General features: G+C 40.5%; 1 protein-coding gene across 3 annotated transcripts in view; it reads left to right on the top strand.

Annotated features, from left to right (window-relative positions):
- The window catches only part of STXBP5 (syntaxin binding protein 5), a 611224-nt gene that overhangs the window by 511801 nt on the left and 86660 nt on the right, over positions 1-12763 (top strand). For all 3 annotated transcript variants that reach the window (XM_075339550.1, XM_075339551.1, XM_075339552.1), the window contains exon 18: positions 2599-2750. In XM_075339550.1, the coding sequence (XP_075195665.1) occupies positions 2599-2750 (152 nt within the window). The remainder of the gene's footprint in view (positions 1-2598; positions 2751-12763) is intronic.

A 12763-nucleotide genomic window follows, 5' to 3' on the forward strand; every position in this document is an offset into this window, starting at 1 on the left:
ATTGTATGTCTCCCAAAATGATATCATTAAAAACATCTGCTCAGGGTGCAAAAAATAAGCCCACACACACACACAGCCTCATATCTCGAAAAATAAAAATGTTACGGGTAGGGATGAGTGAACCCGAACTGTAAAGTTCAGGCTCTGTATCTAACACTGGTTGTCCGGATCTCTGACCCAAACAATGACTTCTAACTTTTTTTTTTTTTTTTCAAGCCTTGACAAACTCTAACATCTACAGGACTTCTCATCTCTAGGTCTTGGGAAAAGGGGACACAAGCACAAATTTTTTGTACTAGATTTAGAAAAAAAAAATCACCAATTTTAAGTAAAAAAAAAAAAATAATTAAAACATGTTTGATATCTGAATAATTGTACTGACCTGAAAAATAATATTGCCAGGTCAGTTTTACCATATAGTGAACAAGATAAAAGAAAAAAAAACTGTTGTGGAATTGCACTTGTTTTGTAATGTCAATGCAGTTGGAATTTTTTTTTTTAGTGCATCTCATGATAAAGTAAGTGGTGGTGTTCAAAAGTAAAACACGTCCTGATAAAAACAAGCTCTTGAAAGAAGCAGAGGAAAAAAAACACAAAAATTGAAAAACACAAAGTAGTCAAGAGGTTAAGGGAGAAAAAACTTTGTAGTGCTCTAATATGAACTGTATGATGTCAAATAAAAATTAACGTCCACCATAAAAAAAATTAGAATTGAGAAATTTAGACTGTATTAACACAAACCAAATTTTTAGGTTTTTGGGGTTGTTTTTTTTTTTTTTTTTTTTTAGATTTGTCTTCAAAATTTTGGTATTAGATTGATTTATTTTATTTATTTTTTTAAACAGCAAAACTTTAAGGATTAAAATATATCTAAATAAGATGGCTTGACTGTTTGTTTGTTTGTTTTTTTTTCTATACTGGTCCCTATAGTAAGACTTTTTTAGAGGTGTTTCTGATTAGCCAGAATTATAAATTAAAATTTTTGAATTTATCCAAAATGAATGAGCTTATGGCTTACCAATATGACAGTGGGTACAGAAAGTATTCAGACCCCTTTAAATTTTTCACTGTTTCATTGCAGCCATTTGGTAAATTCAAAAAAAAGTTCATATTTTTTCTCATTAATGTACACTCTGCACCCCGTGTTGACAGAAATGCAGACATTTTTGTGTACCCATTGTAGTTTTTATGAACATTTTTTGATTAATGGACTTTTGTCTCAAATGCATAATTAAAGCGAATTTCAATACACTTTTATTGAGTCATATGAAATCTATAAATATAATTATATTAAGATTTGAAGGGAAAAAATGACCTAACGTTTATCTTTCCATGATACTGATATATTTTGCATCGTTTCATCAATTTTTTTGTCATCTTGTTGTTATATTTCAATATTCATTGTATGTGGCTCACGTAAAGCGAATCTTTCAGCAGAATTTCACCCCAGTCTATGGGCTGGACACTGATCTCAATGAAAATCTGTCTCTAGGGCTTATTTTCAATAGGAGGAGACATTACCACTGTGATGTGTGATGGCTGCTCTCCTAATCTCACTGCAGAGCGGTGTGTGATTATAAGGCTGGAGTACACTTGCGTATGACTCGAACAAGTGCAATGTGAGAAAATCTCACATTGCACTCGGCCCCATGTAAGACAATGCTGCAGCTGAGATCTGCGTGTTTTGCCTCAGCCCTAAACGGACTAAGGAAAAAAATGCAGCATGCTGCGATTGTCTGCGAGAACAGTGTCACTCGCACCCATACAAGTCTGAGTGCGAGAGAAACATCGGACTGCACTCGGATGTTATCCAAGTGCAGTGCGATATAAGCACAGGCTGATAATGGAGGAGATAGGGAGATTAACCCCTCCTTCTTCGCAGCGCCAGCCCTCAGCTTCACAGCTGTGACCTGATTGCATGACACTTGGCTCACGCTCGCAGCAGACCCTGAGCCGGGGGTCATTAGCATATCGCATCTGTTGCTCTTGCATCTGATGCCATGCGCTAATGTGACTCCAGCCTAACTGACACATCTGCAGGTTCCTCTCAGCTTCAGCTTCTATCTCACAGGCAGACAGTGTTGCAATATTATTACAATACAGCAGAGCTGCGATAGCTGCAGCTGCCAATGTGCCTGTAAAAAGACAAAGTTCTACTGTTCTGTTAGTTACATGTCTCTTACTGGTAACGTATTTAAAATAAGCCCTGGAGACAGAATTTCATGCAGATCAGTTTTCGGGCCATAGATCTTATCAGTTCATTTACATATGAGAAAAATGTGGATTTCTCTGTAATATGACATCAGATTGCAGCTAGCAAATTGTTTTATTTAGCTTTCTATGCCCATATAGATGGATTAGGTTGGTTGATCCTACTGACAATTTCCTTTAATGCTAGCATTATGTGCAATGATGAAGAATTGCTTATATTTGTTCTGTTGCTGGGTTTGAAAGAGACTCAATGAAAAGTCTTCAAACCAATGCTGTAGAATGTAGTAGAAAGAAAAATCTGAAAATTAGTCAATTTTAATATATTCAAATATGTTTTGATTTTGTTTGTTTTTCTGTTTTCCCCTTTCTTAATCTCACAACTTTCAGAGTAGTATTTGGAAACTGTAATGGTATTGCAATGGTGGACTATATTCAGAAAACAGTGCTATTAAACCTTGGTACAATTGAACTATATGGCTCAAATGACCCATACCAGAGGCAACCACGTTCGCCACGCAAAACAAGGCAACCGTCAGGAGGTAAGGAGCCCAGATTGTTCGCACTTATTGTAATCCTTTGTTTTTTGCGATTTGCTGATTGAATGCTCTTAAGGGTAAATGTAACATACTGTATATTTTAATATATACTAAAATAAGTACAATTTAATATTGATATTTTCATTTCTTGTAATAAACATGTGTGCGTTTTATGTAAACTGGTTTCACACAGATGATGCTTTTAACTGCAAAACCTCTGGATGAGAACAGCTGCTTTGTGTGATTTGAGATATTATAATGGTATAGGATTATAAAATATTATTTATATGTTTGTCCATACGCCTTAGTAGGCTGTATAGACCTCACAGAAGTGGGTACCACACTAAGTGGCCAGCATATATTACATTTTTCCATTGGGGTAATATCTGGCTAATTGTTGCGTTTACTTGCAAAATAAGATTTTGAGTGGAGTGGAGAGCGTTGGACCTTTTTGACTTGAGAGTTCATATATATGAGTAGTTTTTGTTGGACAACCCCTTTACATATGTCTGCATGGTTCTAGGAGAAAAGATTTTTGGCTGCCTCTGAGCTGGTTGTGACAGACTGGCTTGTCTTAGAAATGCTTTTCTAGTAAGGCGCTAATACATGTTGCATTCAGTTTTTATATGTCTGTTTTTTCTACTACAAGATATTCACTCGTAGAATGTATATGGCATAATTCTAGATTGACATCTAAGGGCAGAATTACATCCTCATCTACATACTTTCTATCAATCCGTGATGTGTGAGCAGAAGGGCGGTCTAGTCAAGAGCTCAGATCGGAGTCTATGTAGAAAGCAGTGCTGCTGCTATATTAAGAGGTTTGCTTATGAAGGTATAAGCTGCAAATCGTGACAACAACATAGTTACAGCTGCAACTAAAAACAAGGGCTATATACGGTATTTGCAGTTTCATCTATAGTGATTACATTCTAGACCTATGGAATGAAATCCGTACAAACAGAGGGATTGCTTCAACACAGAAGCTGTCATTCACTCCTTAATTAACATTACTATTACAACATTAACCCCTTAACGACCCATGACGTACTGAATACGTCATGGATCGTGTGCCGGTAAGCCCCGCCCCCTGCCGCTGGTAGTCGGCGGCGAGACGCGCACATATCAGCTGTTATCAACAGCTGATATGTGTGCCTGCTAGCCGCGGGTGGAATCGCTTCCACCCGCGGCCATTAACCCCTTACATTTCGCTGCCAAAGTCTTGGCAGCGATATGTATATGGGCGCCGCCATGACAGTGACTTACCCCGCCCCCGCCGGAAGTCACGTGACATGATCACGTGACTTTCGGCGGTTGCCATGGTAGCACAGGGTCATGTGATGACGCCTGTGGCTAACATGAGTCACTTCCTCTCAATGCCGGAATACAGCCGGCATTGAAAGTGAAGCAGCAAATCTGCAGTTCTCAGCTCTGTAGCTGAGATCTGCAGATAGTGCAGAGCGATCGGATTGCTGATCGCAATAGCCCCCTAGGGGGACTAGTAAAATAAAAAAAAAAAGTAAAAAAAAAAGTTTTAAAAAATTAAAAAAAAATAAAAAAACCTAAAAGTTCAAATCACCCCCCTTTCACCCCATTGAAAATTAAAGGGTTAAAAAAATAAAAAATACACACATATTTGGTATCGCCACGTTCAGAAATGCCCAATCTATCAAAATATAAAATCAATGAATCTGATCAGTAAACGGCGTAGCGGCAAAAAAATTCCAAACGCCAAAATTACGTTTTTTGGTCGCCGCAAATTTTGCGCAAAATGCAATAACAGGCGATCAAAACGTAGCATCTGTGCAAAAATGGTACCGTTAAGAACGTCAGGTCGAGACGCAAAAAATAAGCCATCACTGAGCCTCAGATCCTGAAAAATGAGAACGCTACGGGTTTTGGAAAATGGCGCAAAACGTGCGCCACGTTTTTCGGACAAGCTTGTGAATTTTTTTTAACCCCTTAGATACAAGTAAACCTATACATGTTTGGTGTCTATAAACTCGCACCGACCTGAGGCATCATACCCATACATCAGTTTTACCATATAGTGAACACGGTGAATAAAATATCCCAAAAACTATTGTACAATCCCACTTTTTTTGCAATTTTTCCGCACTTGGAATTTTTTTGCCGTTTTCCAGTACACTATATGGTAAAACTTATGGTTTCATTTAAAAGTACAACTCGTCCCGCAAAAAACAAGCCCTCATATGGCAAGATTGATGGAAAAATAAAAAAGTTACGCCTCTCGGAAGAAGGGGAGCAAAAAACAAAAACGCAAAAACGGAAAGTGCCCGGGGGCTGAAGGGGTTAAATAGGGAAACTTTCTGGAGTTATGGAAATCACAGGATTGATGGATATGTTAGTGATATGCAAATGAAAAATAGAAACAAAATTTTCAAAATATCTCGATTTCTTCAAGTATGAGCACCGCGTGCAGAACTACACGCAATTACATGTCTTGAAATGCTATTAAATGAGGCTTTTAATGGTTGTCTGAGGATTGTTCTGCCATGCTGAATACATTTGGGCATGCAAATCATCAATATGCACTGCTGACAGCTTCTATTGTAATTGCTGACAAGTGACGTCCCAGATATGCTTAATTGAAGACCAGTTCTAAGATGCTGCAGGCTGTGGTAACATGTATAAGTCACTAAAGCTGGGTTCACACACAACGACAACGACGTCGCTGTTACGTCACCATTTCCTGTTACGTCACCATTTCCTGTGACGTAACAGCGACCATAGATGATCGCTAGTAAGCTGTCAAACATGTAATTTTAAGCAGCGACGGAGCAGCGATCATAGCGACCTCGACGGTCGTTGTGTGGTGTCACGCGTCGCTGTGCGACGACTCAGACTTTGATAAAGGCGTGGTGTTTACCCCTAGACATGCTTATAGAAGCGCCAACAAACATGCGGCCCAGTGTTGTTTTGTGCAAAACTGCTCCAGAGATGCTTTAGATAAAGGGCCGCAAATCAAATGCCAAATCAATGTAACGCTGAGCTGTTTGTGCACTTTTTTTTTTTTTTCTTCTTTTGGGGGTAATTTAGCTGTGTTTCCCCAAAAATAACACCTACCTCGATAATAAGCCCAAGCACATTTTTCAGGGCAACAAATAATATAAGACACGGTCTTATTTTCTGGAAAATATAGTAGCTTAGGTGAGCCATCTGTTTGTATCCTGACCAATCCAACTTCATTTCGCAAAAGTTGCTGAAGAAATACAGGTGGCTCAATTAGGCAGCTACAGGGTGCCCATCCAACGCCTCTAGTAGCGAGAATAGCAGCTCTGTTCATAATAATTCTCCTCAACCAGCGCAGTAGGTATTAATGGGGACTCCAGCAAGAATAACAGAGTTTGGGACCCTAAGGCTAAGTTCACACTTCCGTTGTTTTGCATCAGTCACAATCCGTCGCCTTGAGGAATTACGGCATCCTGCAAAATATTTTGCAGGAATCCAGTTTTTCCCCATAGACTTCTATTAGTGACGTATTGCGACTGATGATGCTGCGTTGCATCCGCTGCGTCGCGGTCAGTCTTTTTTTAACTGACCGCCGGGCGGGAGCAACGCAGCCTGTAACGTTTTTTGAGCAGCGCAATCTGTAGGATTTTGCTGCGCATGCTCTCTCTGGCTCCCTGCACCCGTAACCAGGATACACATCGGGTAACCAAGCAATGCGCTTTGGTTAGTTATCCGATATTTACACTGGTTATGGGTGCAGGGAGCCAGCGCCAAGCGGTGTATGCTGGTAACCAAGATAAATATCGGGTAACCAAGCAAAAGGTGCTTTGCTTATACCCGATATTTACCCTGGCTGTGCAGGGAGCCTGACACCTTCCCCGCTCGGCTCCGCCCCCTCCCGCACTCAGCATTTACACACACACACACACACACACACACTCGGCTCCACCCACCCCGAACTCCGCCCCCGCACACAACGGAGTCCGACAAAGAATTCTGTTCTTTGTCATCCGTTGTACAGCGCATCAGTCACATGCGTCAAGCGACGCATGTGACTGATGCAAAACAACAGAAATGTGAACTTAGCCTTAGGGACAATGTGTTCACTTCTCTCTACTGCAAAAAGGAAGTTTATAGGCGCTGCTGACTGGGGCAGAAGAATAAGTACTAAGCAAGTGTCCTTCAGATTCAGAAACGTGTTGTATGGTCATTGGAAGCAGCATTTTATAAGTATACAACTACAGCGAGGGGCAGCATCAAGCAACGATTATTTCTCAGTCCGTAGAAAAGCTATCTCCATGCCACTGTACTACAGTGTCCTGTACTATTGTAAATCACTCCTCGGAAAATTAGGAACTACCGTATATTTGTTATACTTGCATCCATTCAATGTCACCTGTTCTATGGCAAAAAGTGCAGGAAAAGAGCAGCTGTCCCCTTTTTCTTCATATTACTCATTGTAATTTTTCATTGTTTTCTTTTCTCGTGTGTTCCACATTGAATTTCTGTGAGGATGTCATTTATCTTTTGAAGTTTTCTTTTTTCATGTGTATTGTTCTGGTGTCTTGTCTTTTCCTTTTTTTCCATCGCTTCACCAAGGCATGCTGACTGTGGCTTCTTGCATGTGCGGCCTTTCTAGCTTATATTCAGAGTCTGTGAAAAAACTGCGCTCCTCTAACTTAAGTAAGTCGTCATCTGACAATAAGCCGATTCTTTACCCCTGGTTTAAAGGGAATCTGTTAGCTCATTCTGCCACTCAATAATTAGAAATGTAGGTAGGATATTTGAACACAATTGGATCTATTCTTTTATATTCAAAGACCACAAATAAAACATTTGTAAGAGTAAAGGTTGCTCTATTAGAGAGAAATTGACTGTATATGAGGCAGTAAGTGCTTTGCCTGGGATTGACTTTATGTACATTGGCTCCCGGTTCTTTTCTTGGCCTGTGAGATCCTTCACAGATCAGTAATTTCTCATACATAAAAAATACAGATTTCATCAGTGCTGTGAATGAAATCCGCTCCTTATATGCCATTGGAACGCCAAATTAGTAAGATTTGTTTGAGTGCTCGGGAAATCATTGCAACACACACGCTTTGTGGTGTACAGAAAGTTTCTGCTTCATTACATCATGTTTCCAGTTTATATAGTATCCCAAACAAAGAAATAATTCCTCTGAACTATGCATCAATAAGAGCCGCAGGGGAGTGTATAGAAATGTGAAACTTACCCGCCCATCGTTGTTAGCTGAGCTCTGTGACATCATTCAGGTATAAGACAAGATGGTTTCCATAAGAACAAAATGGATTGTATTCTCTCAGTGCTTTTGATCAATATAGGGCAAATCTTTGTGCATTTCTTCAGACTACTTTGTCCGAGGAAAAAATCAGGAGTGATCTGTCCCATAGGTTATCATAGGCAGAAGTTCTATCGCAAAAAATATAGATAGCACTTGTACAAGAAAAGATAATGTCTGAATGCGGTGCCCTCTACTAGGCTTGGTGTCGAACGGTCACCTAATTGAGGGCAGAGATGGGCTGGAGCCTGGTGCCAAGGTGTAGGACCTTCTCTGTTCTACCCCTGCACTTCCAGCCTGATTCGCAAATTGTTTCTAAACTTGATTTCTCTGTGACAGAGCAGCTACTTTATTCAATGAGGGTTTCACTTGCGGTCTTAGAATTTACGCACATGTAATCCATTTGGGGAGATAGGATGAGCTAAAAGATGTCTGTTTAAACTGTCCTTTGTAATGATACATAACTGCTACGAGCATTGATACGTAACATTGCCTCACTTTAATGTGATAATCATTTAATTGTATAAAATCTGAAAAATCACATGTAGAGACGGTGCAAAATTTGTTTACTCTATAATTAAAGGTATTTTATCATGCAATGATTTAAAGGGGTTGTATCGTTTTCTTCTGGAATATACCTTTCACAGCCTTTTGCCTGGCGGTGGGTAGTGTGCACTTCTGGAGTTTGGGCCAGTAGCATGGTCATGAATTTGGGCTGAACTGTGCACTCTTCTCTACTGCAACCAGAGGCAGTTTTGCCTCTGCAGCATTGCTGGAGAATAGGGATGCAGAAACTGGCAAGATACAGCCAGGATAAGATTGGCATAGAGCATGCAAGTTCTCTTTGCTTAAAAAACTGGTTATCTCTGATAGACTGCAGTGGTGGCCTAAGTAATCAGCTCTACTCTACAAAATTAAAGAGGTTGTCCAAGCTTATCCCAAAAGTCAACAGCCATTCTGTGACCCCAGACTTGTGAATCCTCACATTGCGTGCTGTGCAGATTTTCTAGTGCCGGCGGTGAGACCGAGCAGTCATGTGACTTCTGGTATGAAATATGCATACACCAGCCACATCCTGACGAGACGTGTGCGGCTTCACTCAATTCCTTTGTATTGACTGCCCACCTTTGTGATAAGCCTGGACAACCCCTTTAACAATCCTTCTGCTCTTGGGAAGGGAGAGGATTTTTAATTAGGGGTAAATTTCAAAGTTGCTTTTTTTTAACAAGCAATTGTATGTATTAGTTATGATGAGACAACCCCTTTAATTTTGCCATGATTTAGTTGAAGGTACACGAAACAAGAAAAATATATTTTTTGTAGTACGCAGCTAATCTCATAAACTGTATATTATGCTATATCCAGGTTTGTGTCAAATTTTCCGCCACTTCATTATAATAAATAAAATACACCTGGTTTCGTGACTTCCCTTGCGAACAAATGGTCCTATAACTAATGTGTGAGATTTGCATACTCGTAGTTCTGACTAGTCTCATCCAGCTTCTTTAAATTCACATCTCCAAAGTCACTATTGAGAGAAGCTGAATGCGTTTAGTTGGTAAATTGCGGCCACGTGACCACCTACTCACATCGTGACCTCTCGACCTATGACTGCAATCTTTTGACCCAAGCCTGGACAACTCATTTTGTATGTCTATATTAAAAAAAACAAAAAACACTTTTTTTTCCCCCCTAAAGTTTTGCATTCAAATAGTGGGTACGGAAAGTATTCAGACCCCTTTTAAATTTTTCACTTTGTTTCATTGCAACCATTTGGTAAATTAAAAAAAAGGGTTTTTTTTTAGTTTTTTTTCCTCATTAATGTACACTCTGCAACCCATCTTGACAAAAAAAGAGAAATGGAGAAATTTAAATATCACATGGTCATAAATATTCAGACCCCTTGCTCAGTATTGAGTAGAAGGACCCTTTTGGGCTAGTACAGCCATGAGTGTTCTTGGGAATGGTGCAACAAGTTTTTCACACCTGGATTTGGGGATCCTCTCTCATTCTTCCTTGCGGATCCTCTCCAATTCCGTCAGGTTGAATGGTGAACGTAGGTGGACAGCCATTTTGAGGTCTCTCCAGAGTTGGTCACTTGGGCTTATTTTAGAGCTCTGGCTGGGCCAGTCAAGAATGGTCACAGAGTTGTTCTGAAGCCACTCCTTTATTATTTTAGCTGTGTGCTTAGGGTCATTTTTCGGCCACAGCAGCCAAGTCTGAGGTCTGAGCTCTCTGGAAGAAGTTTTCTTCCAGGATATCTCGGTACTTGCCTCATTATCTTTCCTTCAACTGCAACCAGTCGTCCTGTCCCTGCAGCTGAAAAACACTCCCATAGTATGATGCTGCCACCTCCATGTTTCACTTTTGGGATTGTATTGGGCAGGTGATGAGCAGTGCCTGGTTTTCTCCACACATACCGCTTAGAATTATCACCAAAAAGTTCTATCTTCGTCTCATCTGACCAGAATATCTTAATTTTCATAGTCTGGGAGTCCTTCATGTGTATCTTTGCAAACTCTATACGGGATTTCACATGTCTTGCATTGAGGAGAGGCTTCCGTTGGGCTATTCTGCCATAAAGGCCCAACTGGTGGAGGGCTGCAGCGATAGTGGACTTTGTGGAACTTTATCCCATCTGCCTACTGCTTCTTTGGAGCTCAGCCACAGTGATCTTGGGGTTCTTCTTTACCTCTCTCACCAAGGCTCTTCTCCCACGATTGCTCAGTTTGACTGGATGGTCGGGTCTAGGAAGAGTTCTGGTGGTCGCAAACGTCTTTGATTTAAGAATTATGGAGGCCACTGTGCTCTTAAAAACCTTGAGTACTGCAGAGAAATGTTTTTGTAACCTTGGCCAGATCTGTACCTTGCCACAATTCGGTCTCTGAGCTCCTTGGGTAGTTCCTTTTGACCTCATGATTCTCATTTGGTCTGACATGCACTTTGAGCCGTGAGGTCTTATATAGACTGGTGTGTGCCTTTCCAAATCAAGTCCAATTAGTTTAAACACAGCTGGACTCCAATAAAGGAGTAGAATCATCTCAAGGAGCATCACAAGGAAATGGACAGCATGTGACTTAAAGGGTCTGAACACTTATGACCATGTAGTTTGTATGGTGCTTGCTATAGCTGTACGATGCTTGGGCACAGCCAGAGAGCCACATGTGGTTCTCCAACCACTGAAGATGAACACATTTTGTAGCTTGTGATCTAATGTCGGCAAAATACAGTAGCTGTGCATAATACAAGTCAGTCACATCATTTATAACAGTTTGTGTAAGTCAGACCCTATTTTTCTAGTTGTGGAACATTCCTCACATTTTTAGGGGGTCATTTGAAAAGCCGTGTCAGTCAGGTTAAGTGGATAGATGCTTGCTTGAGTAAAATGAGATGCGCATGTATGTTTTGTGGGGGGATTCTTTTTGTAGGATCATGTTTGTTGCTATACATGTGTTAAACCCCTTAATGGGAATCTGTCAGTAGGTTTGTGCTAACTGATCTGAGAGAAGCATAATGCAGGAAATGAGACCCTGAATCCAAAGATGGATCACTTAAGTGCAGCAGTTACAACAGAGTTCTTAGATGTAGTATGAAGTAGAGCTCAGAAAGCTAACTCCACCTACACTACAGTTTTCTGTACACATTGTCTATTGACAGTGAGCTGCTTATCACAGGTGGCGACATAGTTGGTCTAACAAGTGCATGCCATGTAGTCCAGGTAATAAGCGCCTCAATCATTGCAAGTAAGCATCAGCACATAGTGTGATAAGAGACATATTGCTGAATCTGTGTTTTAACCCCTACCTTATGCTGTCTTCAGTTCATGTGTCAAAAACCTGCTGATAGATTTTCTTTAATGACTGTGGATATACCTAAACAGGCCATTGGCAAGCCTTATTTTGCAATGTCGACTTTAAAAAACAGCACTGTAGAACTAGGATCAAGCTGCAAGCATTGCTAAAATTGAAGCTGTGACAGATTTATCATAGGTGTTGTCAATGTTTTGGATCAGTGTGTCATCAGTGTACCGTCCATGTTTCCGTTTTTACCATCAATGTGTCAATGTTTTCACTGATGGATAAATAAATTACAAAGCTTCTCTTAACCTTTGCAATGTTAAACATGGATGCCATCCGTGTGCTGTACATGTTTTTCACGATCCCATAGACTTGTATTGGCCCTTTTCATTTGTAATACTGGGAAAAATGAGCATGTTTCTATGGGTTTTGTGTTTTACACGCAGTCCATGAAAATGAATGGACATGTGAACAGCCCCATAGATTATAATGGGTACTTGTTTTTATTTAAAACACAGATGAACAAGTACGTGCAGCACTGACAGCTGAATGGGGCTTTAGGAAGGGTTTAAATCAAGTTTCACCTTACGGTCACTGGCACCCTCAGGGCTCATGTCCAAACCCTCTTCAAAATGGGATGTGCAAGTATGCGCTGACTGGGCACATGACTGATACAGATGGAGTCACAATGTACTCTGTTATGCATCATTTTTGACCTTACAAACCTAATAGAGGCTGGCAGCAAGACTTCATATACTACGTTTTGCGGCCCGTCTCCAATACATAGGATCACATATGATGTGACCATAGCCTTATAGTGTTGCATTTGAGAGAGCTATTTTAGTTGAAGTGGTTGTCTGTAGCCACTGGTCTCTGAGGATTCTCCTTCGGTGTTCGCACCAGCACCGTTGGTCACGTGACCCCAAGTATGTGCTTTGCATACTCCT

Source organism: Anomaloglossus baeobatrachus, chromosome 3 (assembly GCF_048569485.1).
Source record: "Anomaloglossus baeobatrachus isolate aAnoBae1 chromosome 3, aAnoBae1.hap1, whole genome shotgun sequence".
Lineage (NCBI taxonomy): Eukaryota > Metazoa > Chordata > Amphibia > Anura > Aromobatidae > Anomaloglossus > Anomaloglossus baeobatrachus.